The sequence below is a fragment of the Ambystoma mexicanum genome, chromosome 7q (genome assembly GCF_040938575.1).
Source record: "Ambystoma mexicanum isolate Mex_15411 chromosome 7q, UKY_AmexF1_1, whole genome shotgun sequence".
In the NCBI taxonomy this organism is placed as follows: Eukaryota; Metazoa; Chordata; class Amphibia; order Caudata; family Ambystomatidae; genus Ambystoma; species Ambystoma mexicanum.
The window spans coordinates 709,398,759-709,415,988 of NC_090941.1; the positions used below are offsets into that span (position 1 = coordinate 709,398,759).

General features: G+C 46.7%; 1 protein-coding gene across 1 annotated transcript in view; it reads left to right on the top strand.

The window, feature by feature from the left end:
• XPO4 (exportin 4) overlaps positions 1 to 17,230 on the top strand; it is a 1,090,854-nt gene that overhangs the window by 660,594 nt on the left and 413,030 nt on the right. Inside the window, exon 14 of the mRNA XM_069640448.1 lies at positions 4,839 to 4,998. Within this exon, the coding sequence (XP_069496549.1) occupies positions 4,839 to 4,998 (160 nt within the window). The remainder of the gene's footprint in view (positions 1 to 4,838; positions 4,999 to 17,230) is intronic.

Sequence of the window (17,230 nt, forward strand, 5' to 3'; positions counted from 1 at the left end):
TCGGGGGGTGGTTATGGATGCTACAGCAAGATTCCGCCGGCTAAACCAGCTGCACCAAACCAATCTGGAGAAGGAGGTTGTGGAGTTGGAAAGCAGTTTTAAAAAGCACCCAGCCAAAGCCATTGGCCGAGACCTCAAAAGAGCGAAGGCGGAGCTGGAGATGCACCTGGCACACCGGGTGGCCAGAGCTCTGACATACACCAAACAATTTTACTTTTTCAACAGCAACAAAGCAAACCGCCTCCTAGCGCACAAGCTGAAGAAATTGCAATTTAGGAACTACATCCATTGTCTGTCGGACCACGCCAGAACCCTGCACCACATAGAGGCAGAGAAACTCGACCTAATGACTCAGCATCAGGAAAATATCATGTCTGGGCCTCCGACGGCCACCCCGGCCTTGTTTCGATTCCTGGCTGCGACCCCGAAGCCCTCGCCACATCCGGCGCTGGAAGCTCTGGAGCAACCAATCACAATGGAGGAAGTAACTGACACGATCCACTCCCTGAAAAACACAACCCCAGTACCAGAGAGGTTCTCAACAAAATGTTCTAAGTAGTTTGCTCACATCTTCGCGCCGCAGCTGGCTGACCTGTTGAACCCATTCCTAATGGGTGCCACCACGGCATCCATGGAGGAGTCCTCCACGGTCCTCATTCTGAAGCCAGGCAAGGACCGTGCACAATGCACGTCTTGCAGACCCATCACGTTGCTGAATAACGACGCCAAGCTGTTCACCAAAATCTTGGCTAACAGATTGGCCCCCATCCTCCCAGACATCCTCCACCCGGATCAGACTGGTTTCATCCCGGGCCGAAACACCCAGGACAACATCTGAACAACATTTGATATCATAGTCGGAGAATAGGATGGGCTCCTCCCTGGTGGTTCTCTCGTTGGACACACACAAAGCATTCGACATGTTGGACTGGGGCTACATAGGAGAAACGCTTCGCCACTACGGATTTGGTCCGAATTTTATAAAATGGGCTCTCGCCAATTACCAGCACCTGTCCACCCACCTGAGACTGAATGGAGCCAGCTCAAGGAAAATCGGCATCACCAGAGACACTAGGAAAGGGTGCCCTTTCTCTCCGCTCATATTTGCGCTTTCCATGGAGCCTCTTGCCAGCAGAATCCGGCGCATCCTGGTGATTCAGGGTTTGTAATTCAAGGGAGAATCCTACAACACGGCCTTCTATGCGGACGACATATTGCTCTCGCTCACCCATGCAGAGGGTTCCATGCAGGCCCTATGGCAAGAGTTGGAGGAGTTCAGAGAAGCCTCTGGGTTCGCGATAAATATTGCAAAGTCTACAGCCATGGGCATCAACGTGCCGGAGAACCTCAAGGAGCGGCTGCAAGCCGCATTTCCGATCCCATGGGCTAAATCGCAGATATGCTACCTGGGGGTGCAGATCCCAACTAAGTCCGATAACATATACAAAGCAAACTTCCCCCAGTTGATTGGAGAACTCGGAGACGACTTGGGACGCTAGCGCAAGCAGGAAATCTCCTGGTTCGGCCGCATCACAGCGCTGAAGATGAACCTTCTCCCGAGGCTGCTCTAACTCTGCCTGGCTCTCCCTATAACCTTTCGTAAGAAAGCTCTTCAAAAACTGCAAAGTGTAATCCTGAAATATGTCTGAGAGGTTAAGAAACCGCAAATTCCGAGACATATCATCCTCCGTGGTCCTGCGCTGGGTGGCCTGGGGAGTCAGACGTGGCCATGTACTGCCTTGCGGCCCAGCTCTCGCACACCTTCGCATGGAAGACCACTACCAACCAGGCCAGGTGGCTGAGGGTGGAATAGGACTGGAGTATTACCCCGATCGAAGCGCTGCCCCACATGAAAGATTGCAGCAAGCTCCAGAGCTCGGGCCAACTACCAGCGACGTGGAACACTGTGTCAAGCTGGAAGAAAGCGGCTCGCCTCTGGAAATGCAGGAACCCGACTGGCCCGCTCACCCCAATCTGGGACAACCCGGACTTCTCCCCTGGGATTGTTCCCACAACTTCGACAGATGGCTGCAGGGTGGACTGAGGACTATGGCGGACTTCTTTGAGAGCGGGAACCCGCTGAATTTTGAGGCCTGTAAAGCCAAATTCCAGATCGCCGAGTCAAGAGAGATTCCGATATGCGCAACTCGGGCACTGGCTATCCAGCTTGGCGACCAAGAAACTTGGCGGCAGCTAACTAACCGCCCTAGAGCGAACACTCACGTCGAGCCCACCAAGGAGAAAATATCGACTTTATACAAATTGCTGGACAGAACGGACCCGACCAAAAAAGAACCCTATATGCTTAAATGGGAAAAAGACATTGGCAGAACCATCGAGCCCGAGGAATGGAACCAGAACTGGTCCCGGGCCCACAAGAGCTCAAAGTGCACGACAAATAGAGAGGGTGCCTACAAGGTGTGTTACAGAAGGTACCACATTCCAGAGGCTATGAACATATTTCACCCGGCCATACCCCCGCAATGCTGGAGGGGTTGCCCCGACCTGGGCACGTAGTTTCATCTACTCTGGTCCTGCCCAAAGTCCACTCTATTCTGGAAATCGGTCCTAGAACAAATCAAAGGGATAACGGGCCTCACAATCCCCTGCGACCCAAGAATCGTCCTCCTAGGAGTTACGGGCGAGGGCCAATTCCCGCTCACAGGCCGCATAGAGGACTTATGTACCCAGCTCCTGACGGCCGCAAAGATCTCCCTCGCCAGGCTCTGGAAAAATCCTGAGGGCCCATCTATACAAATGTGGTGGTCGAAGTGCTGGGAAACGATGTTGACCGAAAAAATCACAGCCATAAGATTCAGCAACACATCCAAGTTCGAACAGGTCTGGTCTCCCTTCCTGGACTACACACAGAAATACCCGGGCTTGGCGAGGCAGCCCCCCAACCTCCGTTGGATGGTGGATCAGGCCTGAAGAACACAAATCAAGGCGGGTTAGGGCAGGTCGATCCCTCGCAAACCAGCATGTAGCTGCAGGCTAATACACGGCCCCCTCCCCTGCCCCGGAACTCTGGAAGGACTTTGCGATAAATGTGACAATTCACCCTTTGACCTGTTGCAGCACAACAAATGGCTGTCCCCCTGCTATGCCACTTGCCTTGCCCCCCCAGGGCCCCACCCCCAGAGAAACTTCCTGTCGTTGGGTTATTATGTCTTCCTTATTTCCTGTTCTGTTTCTGTTTTGCTTATCCTTCATCTGCATGCCTACTGCGAGAGGCTACCCTGAAGATGTATTGTTAAGCTTGCGTGTACAAATGCCAATAAAAACATATTTGGGGAAGAAAGAAAAAGGGCAGGGGATATATTTATTGCCCTCCCTATTGCCAAGATACCAATGTCTTTGTTGGCTACATGGGGGTTAAATTGTAGGATGACTTGAATCTTCCTCTAAGAATGACTGGCGTGATTCCTGACCAGAGGGTCTGTGAGAGACCACAGAGAGGCATAGTACCCTCCTGGATGGATAGAATAGTCAGAAGACCCATCTCCAACCAAAGGAACGCAAATCCGGAATGGAACAGGATGAAGGCCACAGCTGTGGGGCTAGAGTGGTGCGGAACGCTTCACCTGGGAGGTGTGGCAGTAGACTGAGAGCATATGCCATGTGTGGCGGATCCGACCACAGCCCTTTGTGTGGTTTTCTCACAGCCTTACCGGGAGAAGAGCCACACGTAGCACTTGCTGAGAGCACCGGAGGCTTGCAAGAAAAGGAGGCACGCTTTGTCCAGAGCATGAGGAAGAAATACACAGAGCACAGGCAGCGACCCTGCCACCTGCCTTGGACTGCTGACTTGTTGAGAAGACCAGCACCAGAGCCTGCGGGGAAAGGAGTCCAGCACCAAGAAGCCTCAAATGAGAAGAATTTGCTGACCTTAACAAGTCTCCCCGGGAGGCCTGCCATGAGACCAGAGGTGAGAGGTTGCTCCAGGGAAAAGAGAGAGGGGAGGCAATGATATCAAGACACCAGGTGGGGTGAATGACCCAAGATCCCAAGGCGGGGGTAAAAGGAACTGGATCCCTAGGCAGGGTGACTGAAGTGAGGCCCCAAGGTGGGGTGAGAAACCAGGCCTCAGGGACGTTTGAGGTGGGTTGAGAAAGCCAAGATTCCATGATGGGGTGATGGCAAACAGAAAAGTGGGGAAGAATCGCAGCCCCCAAGCAAGGTCAAAGGACACTACAACCCAAAGAAGGGTACAAACCAAGATCTACCTTGAGGGAGAGAACGCCATGAACGTTCCTGGAAAGACTTCCCAGAGGACACTCACAATGAGGCGGGCCACAAGCCACACGTCCCCAGTGAGAAAGGATATGCCCAGAGACATTTCTGAAACTTGACTGTAGAGGGGAGTGGATGATTAAAAATGTTTGTGCATTGGAGGCAAGGAGCCATATTGAGAGAGACATACCAGGGAAGGGTTAGAAGACAGCCACTATGTGCCTAAGTGTGCCTGTATTTTATTTCGAAGTTTCATTTACAGTGGTAGGACGGAGAACTCTGGTAGTATGGGTTTCTGAACAGAGGACTTGTTTTTGTCAAGCTTACATTTTTGTAGTTCCTTTTTAGAATAACACCAAGTTTCTTAGACTTGCCCGACTTTGTAGGTTTGTGATTGAGAGTCAACGAAAGTCAGATACAACACCACCTTGTTGGGCTGCTGATTCTGAATCGGGTGTGTGTAGCGTTTCCTGCTCAACTTGTGTTCACATCCTCGCATTTTACCAACATGAAATGTTTTGAAGGCTTAATTGAAGACTGACAGTTTCTGATTAAAGATCTATGATGGAAAAAGTTATTTTGACTAACGTGCCTTGTATCCACAGGTTACTTTCTGCTGTGTTAAGAGCATCCGAGGTGGAGTCAAGAGCAACACGGGCAGATTTAACGCATCTGTTAAGTCCTCAGATGGGAAAAGATATTGTGTGGTTCTTGAAACGGTGGGCAAAGACTTACCTCCTTGTGGATGAGAAACTCTATGACCAGGTCAGATTTTTTTAAAGAAATTGTTCTGTACAAAGTTATTACTGATTTTAAAAAAAGGCCCATTGAAGTGAATCTAACAATTGGAATTTATATGGGTATTAAACGGTTATCTGGAGATGAAAATATCACTGTACAAAGAACCTTAAGTAGATGGTATTTTAATGATTGTGTATTCCTGGAGATGTACCGTGTAAACTGTCGGCACAAGCAAATCACCAGCGATGGTGGTTTCTAGAACCCTTGGCTGATCAACATACGATGTGGGCTGCACACCCTATAGTCCACTTAGTAGTTTCTAGCATTTGTGATTGTGTAAAAAATAGTACAAATCAAAGTATTGAGCACCAATACTGGTTAATTCTCTAATTAAGGTAGTCTTCGTAAATAGGCTACTGGTTCATTTAATCATTTGAAGCAGATGCATATTTGGCCTATGCATTTCGGACTGGTTAAGTCCTTCGTCGGGGCCTATATTGCTATCTTAGTAAATTCCAAGTTACAACATTAGTCCCAACCTAATGTGTCACAACAGTAGGGCATTAACATTATTGTAACACAGTTAGAAAATGCATGTATGTATCATGTTTCACAGGCCAGACATTAGACAAGACATACAACCAGTTAACAAGAAGCAAAGAAAAGAAAGGAAAATCAAATGAATATCTTGCCTTTGTAATGTCAATTACATTTATATCCTTTGTTACTTACAGGTGTATTGTTATGTTTGTTACATTCATGACATTCATGTGTTTATTTCATAATATGCCTCGAGTGGACCAAGTAAGTATAACAGTAACACACATCGTTTGTTGCATTCATATACAAATTTCATAATCTACCTTGAGAGGACCAAGTAAACAGTTAGAAGTAGTTAATATTATACAGTGGTATAGCGTATGCTGACCTGGCGGTTCTCTTGATGTTGTGAAAGTGGAAGATTCTGTATTGGCAAAAGGCAGATAATAAATGTTTGTTGCTCTGTCCAATATTTAACTGTATTTAGACTCTTTGATGTGGTGATTCAAAAGTGTAATAATACTTATCGTAGGAGCAACAGCTCAAATCCTCTAATCTTTAACTTATGACGGTGCCCGCGTGTGCGAGGCAGGCTGCTATAGTGAGAGGTGGAAGCTGCTGCGATAAAGCTGACCCGTTCGCTTGAGTGTCTAACTCACTCTTCTGCCGTGGGTCTGTAAAACACACAGATCATGGTAGATATTACCTTTACTGTCGCGTGAATCCTAGAGTGATCAGATAGTAAATAAAAGTTAAAACCTTAAAGTGGTTAGAGGGACAGTCTCTGTTAACGTCCATGTCGGCTCGCGGGTGTGCAAATGGCTTGTGAGGCAACAATCTGTTGCCTAGATAACTGCAAGATGCTTCCATCACGGGAGCGGCCATCTTAGAATGGCTGTGATTGTAAGCTGAATATTTGGTTCTAGGTAGAATACGTATCGTATATATGAGCGAGTGTTGTGAACAGTGAATGGAATCAGTAATTTCGAACTGCAATACTATCTGGAGCTAGCTAATGAAATTAACATCATAAACATAAAAATGAGGTTCTGAACAGTGTCCAGGAGTAAGGATGTCATTGTCGCTACCTAAGTGGAGCAATATACGGTTGCATTATTTTGTCGGGACTGTGCTTGTTGGGCATCCCACAAAGAACTAAAGTGAAATCTTTCTTCTGCTTGCTGGTGACTAGTTAAACTTCAATTCTGAGTTGTTGCTAAGAAAAATGAATCGCATGAGTTAATGAACTACATATTGAAAATGTCAATGTGGTTTGGGACATAAGGTTCAAAGAAAAGGAAAAGCTGAGATCTAAATCTAGATGATAACGGTACTCTTAGGGTTATAGAGGAATCATTGTTCAAACAAAGTGGCACATTAGTCTATGGTCTCATATGCCATGTGTCAACCTGATCATAAAAAGCAATTGAAGTGCCATTCTTCGTTCATCCCATATGGGCTAAGGGAGTCAAGTTCGTCAATTCAAAAGGCTTCACATTTAACCCTCTTTCTTTTTTCATCTACTTTTTTACCTCTTTCCTGAACAATTTCCAGCACTTGAAATTTGACCTTTGAAACTGAATGGCCTTTCTCCACAAAGTGTCTTGCTACAGCTGATGTTGGATTTTTATTCCTGATGCAGGACGTATGTTCGTTCATCCTGATCTTTACTTTTCTTGCCGTCTTTCCGACATAATAGATTAAGCAAGGGAATTCGATGCAATAAATTACATTCTCTGTGGAGAATGTTGCATATCGTCTGAGTTGGATTATTTTCGCCTGTTTTTGGGTCAAGCACCATTGGTCCTTTGACATTGTTGCAATTGCCACTATTTAAGCAAGGGTGTGTATCTGGGTATTTGTCCGGACTGTTTTTCTTTGTCGTACTTCTTGTGTTCACTAGCATGTTCCTAAGGTTATTGCTTTTTTGATACGCAAAGACTGGTTGTTGGGAGAATAATTCCTTTGTTCTTTCATCACTAATCAGAATCTTCAGTGTTTAGTTATACTTTGCTAGATGTGTACTGCTTTGAATCGAATACTTAGAGGCGAATAAAGTAAAAGATCTTTGCACCGAGTGTTGGTTTTTAGTAATGCTTGTTCTGAGTCTTCTTCTAGATATCCTTTTTCTCTCAATTTTTGCTGTAGTGTGGCTAGTTGTTCACATTTTTCAGGGTCGATGACTATCCTTTTAATCCTGAGCACTTTCCCATATGGTAAATTCCTTAGTTGAGTGGGTGGAAACTTAATCTGTGAAAGAGATTGTTCCTATTTGTTAGCTTGGTGAATATGGTGGTTATTTTAGATTCTCGTACTTTGGTTTGGACATCTAGATAGTGTACGCCTGGATTGCCAATCTCCATAGTAAACTGTATGCAATCATCAATGCTGTTCAAGTAAGTTAAGAATTCTTTCAGATTGTCCATACTTACACTCCACATTCCATAAATGTCATCTATATATCGAACCCATTTCTTGATGTTTCTTCCACTTCTGGTGTTCTAGAATATGTGTGAGTTCGAACTGATACATGAAGGCATTGGCATAGGCCGGTGCCATGGTTGCTCCCATTGCTGTTCTGATGTTTGAAGGTTAAATGTTTTGTTGTATTTGAAGAAGGAATTGAGAGAACTAAAGTTTAGAAGTATCATGAGGAATTCCTTGGAAGCTCCTACAGATTCTTCTTGGAGTAATATCCATTCTACTGCCTCTTGTCCCAAGTCATGCGGTATACTGGTGTATAGGTTATTCACATCAAGTGCAATAGGTGCTTACCTCGTGACCACAAGCGATCCTGTAAGTCCTGCAAACTTTTTAGTCTAACGGTGGGCGGCCTATGCGATGCAGGCCGAGAGTGGTTCCCCTGTAGGCGCCGTTGCCTCGAGTGACGAGAACTCGAACTGCAGCCATGGTTCTGATGTGGAGGCCATAGACCTTTCCGCGGAACCGTCCGGTTCTCAGTTGCCCATCCCCCACCTCGAAAGGCAGGCCAGCGCTTCCGCTATGCGGAGATCACACCCCAGCGACAAGGGCACACCCGCAACAACTAAGTATAAACATACAACCCCACCGCATCAGACGCCAACAGGCCTGCCGAAAATTGCGACGGCGGCTACTGATCTTCACGATCCGTCGCCCTCCCTGCATCCGTCATCTCGGCATGTGTCAGGACATGCCACCTATAAGGGCGTCTCTTCTAAAAAAGTGCACGAGCGCCGACTCACCGTCTAAGAGTGCGTCAGCCCCAAAGGTTTCGGCGGAGCTGAAGACCACGTCGAAATCCCTTTCTACATCGGAGCTACGCAAGAGTCTCGCAGCTATTGTTTCAAGGGTGCAAACAGACCTAAAAGCACCCCATCCCGCCGCAAGGAGTATTCTGAAGGGTCCCAGCCCCTCTCTAAGGCTTTGTCTCATAAGTCCCTTCCTTCTAAGAACCCTTTTCCTCCTGGAGAGCCTTTTCCCCCCTCCACGCCCCTTTGGTTAATCTCTGTGGACCAGAGTGAGGTTTGAGAACTACATGGACAAACTATCACAGTTAGTAGACTTTTCTGAAAGGCTTATTAACCCCAAGAGACCTAGGGAGGATTCCTGCCCTATTTTACCAAAAGTGCAGAAGCTTTCAAGCCAAACTCTTACCAAGAAGACTTTTTTGAGTAATCTGAGCCAGAAGAGGTATACGAGGATCCTTATGGTCATGAAGGCAATCCGTTTGGGCAGGACATAATTGACCAGTGCCAGATTGGGGTCAAGATCAGCCAGCAAAGGAAGCGCCTTGGCTTTCCCCCCACTCAAACTCCTGACCCAGACGCCATTTGTCTGGTTCCTCCCTCCTCTCCTCCACAGAACTAGGCGTCCCCTATTGATGATCAGATGACCTTTAATGGAATCCTGAAAAGGGTTGCAGACCACGCACCTTCCAAATTGCCACGCAGGAAGCTGTTCAAGACACTGACTTTGTTGAGGACATTCAGAAGGAAAGAAAACCCCGCAAGTCAGGCAATCCACTGCTGTTAGGGAGAATTCTCTGTTTAGGCTGAATTTCCTAACCTAGTGAGTCCCCCAGCAGCTTTGCTGGATTTTTGGGGTTTATTTTTTTTCTCCTGCCAAGAGTGAGAGACTCTTACCCTCACTCTTGGGCATGATTTGACTGTGTTTCTTTGAATCTAGATGTGTTTAATGGGCTATGGGGTCTTTTACTCCATAGGGCTTTGTGTTTTTGTGATGTTACACAGCACCCTCAGTGCAGTGACACAGGGGTGTCATAGTGACCCCCCAGTATAGACTCCATACCCTGGGACTGACTACTGTCTCCCAGGGCATGTAAAGTCACCATTGACTTTACTAGTCTTAAATTCTGAACAGAACCAGTACAAACCATCATATTGTGGACGTACTGGCTGGGGCAATTCGATTGCCCCAGGGTCTGTTAGTCGAGGGGGCACGTCTCCGTCCCCCCTGATCGAGTTTTGGCTGGTGGCAGTGGATACTACTTTTTATGTTCATCCGCAAATATTTTCCTATAGGATTTCCCATTGTTTTAGGCTACTATCTTTATTTAATTATTTACGGTAGCCTCGAACATACCGCCGGTTTATTTAATTAATATTAATTCTCCGGTTGGTATTTTTTGCCAAAACTTGATTCTAAAATGGCGTTTGTGTTCTCTTCTGTGACTCCAACCCAAGTCGAGCCCTTTGTTCCACTTTTTGCCGGGCTTCTCCACAGAAGCTCTCCAAAGTGGTGCCACTCTGTCTGGGGTACTTAGGAGGGGTGGAGGGGAATTTAGGCACCCTGGACTGAGTTGCCTAGGCAACTCAAGTCGCACTCCGTCCTGATTGGCCCTAATGGTGATCCGGCTGGCTCACCACTTAGCATGTTTGAGTGACAGCTAGGCTGAGTGAATGGGGGTTTTCTGCATAAAAGCAGGGCTTTGGGGACTGGAACTTCAGAAGTCGCCACAGGACCTGAGAATCCAACGAGGGAGAAGCTGAGCCGACCTGCCACGACACCACCACCAGTGGAGCCCTGCTTGACTGCCTCACCACTTTTCCCAACCACACAGGAGATCTCCTGCCGGAGAGTCTTCTTCCTTTGACTGGTGGGGATAACCAGTTTCACCGTCTTTTCGCTTTCCCGACGTACCTCGTGGCCGCCTTGCCCGTGCCAAGCACCCCGGCAACCGGGATACCGCGTTTTACCACGACCGCGAAACAAAGGTACCACCTTTAACCGGAAAACTCTGCGGCTGGTTTCTGCCCTGGTAGTGCAACGACCTTCATCTTTCCTCCAAGTCGGGATCTTCTCTTCCCCTGGACGACAACGCGACTTGCACCCACTACCAGGAACAACTGCCACAGCTGGAGGATCCTTCCAATTTAAGGTACCGTGTCCCGCCTGGCTTCCCATGCTACCGACTGTATGGGGTAGATTTAGCCCCTGGCTTTCGAACCTGGGTTAGCCTGGGACACCCTAGCTAAACTTTCCTAAGCCTCTTTAAACTCTTTTTGAACCCTCTGCAAGACTTCCTAAGCCTAGTGTAACTGTGTGATCTTGAGCGCATTTGTGCTCTGCCCTCTCTAAGAGTGGGCCCAGCCTTTGGACTTTGTCTCGCCAGTGTCTTTTGCTCTTCTGCCTTGCTAACAGTATTCCTGAATCTTAGAGTGGTGTACCTTTCCATATTCTGTCTTTTTCCCTCCCTTTCTCACAAACTTATTGGAGTGCCATCTAGTTAAGCGCTCACCTCTGTATGAAAATAAGTGGTGTTTTACAGTGACTTATCTGATAAGGAAAAAGGGGTGTATATATTACAATAGTAACTGTGTTCAGAATATTTTACAACAAGAGTGCTGGAGTGTTTCAAACCGTGTGTTTTTAAATAAATAATTATATGCTTTGATACCAAAGCTCTGGTCAGTGTTTGCTTGTATTGTTGTATCTGAGTGCCTATTGTGTATACTTTGCATACTGCCTAACTCTTCTTGAGGGCAGTCCGACTGCTCAGCCACAGCTACCAGGTAAATCTGGGTGGTGCAGACTGCTACCAAGTGGGTTTACTGCCAACACCTGTAGTCTTAAATTTTTTGCAGTGTTCCCTAAGGGAACTGCACAGGTTTCTGCCTAACAACTGCTAAATTCCATCAAAAAGTGCCTTGCACCTTCTTTAATGTCCCCTTCCCTTACAAGGGCTGTCAGCCCTCAGGTTGAGAAACTGTTTCTCCCCTCTCCGACCTTTTGTACCTTCTAGGGGATATCCCACTACAGACACCCTGGTTGTTACTACCATCAGCAGGAGGGCTGGGGTGCCACTGTCTACTGCAGAAGCGCACCCTGAAAAAAACTGTAAGCCCTTGGCAAACGTATCACCACTTCGGCGGCATATTCGACAAGAATTGCAAATAATACTGCTCTTCTTGTGAGTTATAGTGATGTGCAGTGGAACCTGCTTCAGTAAGGCCTCCAAGAAGTCCCTGAACCTGTGCGATCACGCCTACTGGTGATTGTCTCTCAAGAAAAACAGGTGACCCACAACATCCTAAAAACTATGTTGGATGCAGCTGAGATGGTGGGCCGTACTCTGGGCCAGGGTACTCTTCTCAAAAGGCACGCCTGGCTAAAGAACTGGTTTAAGCCAGAGACTCGGGCCTTCTTAGTAAACAAACCTGTGGAAGTCACAAATTTGTTTGGCAAGGCTGTGGACGACGCCTTGGAGATGGTGAAAAAAGAGCACGAGACTCTTAATTAAATCACTGCCAGACCTGATCAACAATGGGGAGAGGCTAACTCTCGCCGTTCCTTTCCGGCCGGTCTTTTTCCCGATCTCCACACGGCTAGTATGGCGGAGGAGGTACACCATGGTCCCCAGGACAAGGCTCAGCTGGCAACAGCCACTACCAGCAGAGGGGACAATGAAAAGGCAAGGGTAGAGGCATAACCTGCACCCCAAGAGGCTCCCCGGCTCTGCTTCAAAATGACTCACCAGTCCGGGACCCCTCCCATGCCTCCCGGTCGGGGGACTTTTAACATCTATTCTTCACACATGGGAGGGGATCACTTCAAACCAATGGGTGCTGAAGACCGTCACCCACGGTTATTGTATCGAGTTCTACCGGCCACCTCAATAACATCCACCAAGAAGCAGACTCCTATCGCCAGCACACCTCAGATTCTGCTGGAAGAGGTGCAGATCCTTCAGGAAAAGGGCACCATAGAAGTTGTCCCCATTCATCTGGTAAACAGGGATATTTATTCAGTGTACTTCCTTGTACCCAAAAGATCTCACCATGCGCCCTGTGTTAGACTTGCGCTCAACTAACATATTTGTCAAGCTGCTAAATTTGAGAATGACAAAATTGCAAGAAGTAATCCCACTGTTAATGCAGGGGGATTACATGGCAACATTTGATATGAAGGATGCATACTTTCATATTTCAATGTTGCCATTGCACAGAAACTGTAAGGTTCATGATAGAGAACAAGCACTATCCGTTCAAGGTTCTTCCCTTTGGCTTTGCTTCAGCCCCAGGGGTGTTTACTAAGGTACTGACGGTAGTAGCTGCTCACCTGCGCAGGCAGTCCATTCCAGTCTATCCTTACCTCGACGACTGGCTAATAACCGGGGATTTGTATGGAACTACCCAGAAGATGGTAGATCTCCTCTTCAGTCTGGGATTCTCGATCAACGAGAAAGTCCAGCCTTGACCCCAGTGAAGTCAAGCAATTTTGGGGGGGGCTCTAATTCGGACCAAAGACAGGCTAGTCTTTCCCTCCGAGAGGGTTCAAAACATGCTGTTCCAGATCCCTCACTGTGTAGCCAATCGCAAGCTGGCCTACACAAAGCCATGCGAATGTTTCTGATGATGGCCTCCTGCATTTACCTAGTCCCACACGTACCTATTCGCATGCGCTCCATGCAAGAATTGCTCTTGAGCCAGTGGTGTCAGGCCAGCAGACAATGGGATGATCTAGTGGTTGTCTCAGCAGCCCTCGTTCTCTCTGCAAGTGTAGTCAAGGGAAAACCTCTTGCAAGGGAAAACCTTCACCACCCCCACAGTGGAAGCCACTTTCATCAGACACATCTCTGACGGGGGGGGGGGGAAGCTCACCTCCTTCATCAGACGGCTCACAGCGTTTGGTCCCCAGCAGTAGCATCCAACCACATAAATCTGTTGGAACTGCTAGCAGTGTTCAGGGCCCTGAATGCCTTTCAAACGCACCTCCAGGGAAAGACAGTCCCAGTCATCACGGACAGTATTACAGCCATGTACTACCTGAAGGGGGCACTCACTCGCCAGGGCTATCCAAACTGTCAGAATATATAGAAATGGGCTCTCAAACACAAGATGTTCCTCCGGTCATAACACGTTCCGGGGGAACTCAATCTTTCGGCCGATGTGCTCAGCAGAGACTTCCCACTAACGGAAGAGTACGAGTTGTGATTGCACGAAGACATTGTTCTCAACTTCTTTGCAGACTGGGGCTTCCCAGAGATCAACTTGTTCGTGACTCTGGAGAACACACAATGCCCATATTACGCCTCCAGGTACCTAAAGAACCGCTCCAAGGAGAACGGACTAAGGATAACACTAGTCAGGAAAATGTGTCTATGCTACGCTCACCCCCCCACCCCACCCACACACAAGCCCCCCCCCCCCCCCCCCCCCCCGGACTCCCCTACTCAACAAGATAGTGCACAAGATGCAAACCTTGGTTCTCATCTTATGGCAATGTCAGTCTCCCCTGCGAAGAAGCTGCCATGCCCGTACAACATGTTGTCACAAGGCGGGGGGGGGGGGGATACTTCATCCACGCCCGCAAACGCTCAAATTAGCAGCCTGGCTCCTGAGGTCATAGAGTTCGGATACCTCCAACTCCATCAACTCAGATGTATGGACATACTTGGAGAAGCACGAAAACCTAACACTAGACATTGCTACTTCCGCAAATGGAAATGCTTTGTCAACTGGTGCAATGCCAAGAGGATCAATCCGATTGAATGCTCACCAACACATATTGTCTTGTATCTGACTCACCTATTAGATTCAGGCCTGACTTTCAATTCCTTAAAAGTCCACCTTGCTGTACTTTCAGCTTACACCACGTCCTAGAAGGTTTTGTGGTGGAAAATTACAGTAATTAAGGCTTTTATGTAGGAGGTTAATCCTTAATTCCCCTGTCTCCAGCCCAGCTTCCGGATGGGACTGGAACGTTGTACTGACTAGACTAGTCGGACCTCCCTTTGGACCTATCCATAAGGCTAGCCTTAAAGCACTCACTTACAAGACAACCTTCCTGGTGGCAGTCGCATGAATAAGGAGAGTTGGTGAACTGCAGGCCCTTTCAGTTCAAGACCCATTTGTCACGATGCACAAGGATAAGGTGATCTTGCGCACTCACGATTTGCGCCTACATTTATTTCAAAGTTCCATGTGAACCAATCAATAGAACTACCTACCTTTTTCCAGAACGCCACTCGCGTGGCAGAAGGAAGCCTCCACACACTTCATGTGAGGAGAGCAGTGATTTATTATCTGGACCACTAAGAAAAAGAAACCAGTTTTTTGTTTCAGTGGCAGCTGGTAGAGAAGGAGATCCTGTCTCTAAATCAGCTATTTCAAAGTGGATCATAAACTGCATCACACTCTTTTACACTCTTGCGAAGAGAGATCTGCCCTTCAAGCCTAAAGCACACTCTACTCGAGCACAAGGGTTTCAATAGCATTCATTGCAAATCCTCCTATTGAGTCCATTTGTAAAACAGCAACCTGGAGTTCTGTACACACCTTTACAAAACACTCCTACCTGGGTACATACTCTACGTCTGATTCTCAGGTGGTACTATCTCTTTGCTACTGTTTGTTCATACATCCCACCACCATCTCTGGGTACTGCTCGCTAGTCTATGCACAGCATTTGATGCTAAGCAGATTAACAAACATCAGAAGACATGCATTACTTACAGTAATAGCATTTATGATTGTATCTGCTAAGATTCACATGCGCCCACCCTTCCTCCCCTCTTGGAGTAGAAGGAACATAGACCTCTTACACCTCTCTCTGTACTCACTCACGATGGTCCTAAGGCTCCCTCGGGGCAGAAATAAGAGGGCCCTCGCTGCATGAGGGATTTTGGGTACACTACACGTCACGTTAGGGATAGTGTTACAGGCACGCCTGTGTCGACGTTCTTCCGATCCTTGAAAGACAGATGCAATACTCCCCTATTACCAATAGATGTCGGACTATATGCACAGCATGTGAATATAAGCAGATACAATCATTAGAAATGCTATTACGGTAAGTAATGCATGTCATATGATGTCAATAGGAAGGATTTTGTTTTGTGTTATCTATTCCATTTCTTCCACAATTGTTAGGCTTTCGTCAAGGTTTTTTTATATTTCTGTAGTAGGATCTTTGTCAAGTTTGGCATATGGTATGCAACTACCTAGATGTCCAAGCCAAAGTACGAAATTCCAAAATCAGAACCACCCTATCCACAAAGCCCACAGATGGGAGCAATCTCCTTCACACATTAAGTTTCCAACCACCCAACATTCAAAGGAATTTACCATATGGGCAAATGCTCAGGATTAAAAGGATAATCAGCAACCCTGAAGAATGTGATGAACTAGCCACACTACAGCTAAAATTGAGAGACAGTGGATATCCAGAAGAATTAGAACAAGCGTTACTAAAAACGAGCAACACTCAACGCAAAGATCTTTTACTGAAAACGCAAAAGCAAGCAAGCCCAGAGATGGTATTCGTCTCCAAGTATTCGATTCAAAGCAGACACATACAGCAAAGTATAACTAAACACTGGAACATTCTGATTAGTGATGAAAGAACAAAGGGATTATTCTCCCAACCACCATTCTTCGCGTTTCAAAAAAGCAATACCCTTCGGAACATGCTAGTGAACACAAGAAGTACGACAAAGAAAAACAGTCCAAACACCCAGGAACACACCTTTGCTTAAATTTGTGGCAATTGCAACAATGTCATCAAAGGTCCAATAGTGTTCAACCCGAGAACAGACGAAAAAATCAAACTAGGACAATATGCTACATGCTCCAAAGAGAATGTAATTTATTGCATCAAATGCCCTTGCGGAATCTATTATGTCGGAGAGACAGCAAGAAAAGTAAGGATCAGGATGAACGAACCTGCATCAGGAATAAAAATCCAACATCAGCTGTAGCAAGACACTTCGTGGAGAAAAGTCATTCAGTTTTTCCAAATCAAATTTCAAGTCCTTGAAATTGTTCAGGAAAGAGGTCAAAAAGTAGATGGAAAAAGAAAGAGGGTGCAACGTGAAGCCTTTTGGATTGACAGACTTGACTCCCTTACCCCATATGGGATGAACGAAGAATGGCACTTCAATTGCTTTTTATGATCAGGTCGACAAGTGGGATATGAGACCATAGACTAATGTCACTTTGTTTGAATAATGATTCCTCTGTAACCCTAGAGTACCATTATCCAGATTTAAATCTGTTTTTCCTTTTTTCCTTTTCTTTGAACCTTATGTCCCAAACCACGTTGACATTTTCAATATGAGGCTCATTAACTCATGCAATTCATTTTTCTTAGCAATGCAACAGAATTGCATTTTAACTAGTCACCAGCAAGCAGAAGAAAGATTTTATTTTAGTTCTTTTGCGGGACGGCCAACAAGCACATTCCTGACAAAATAATGCAACCATATATCGCTCCA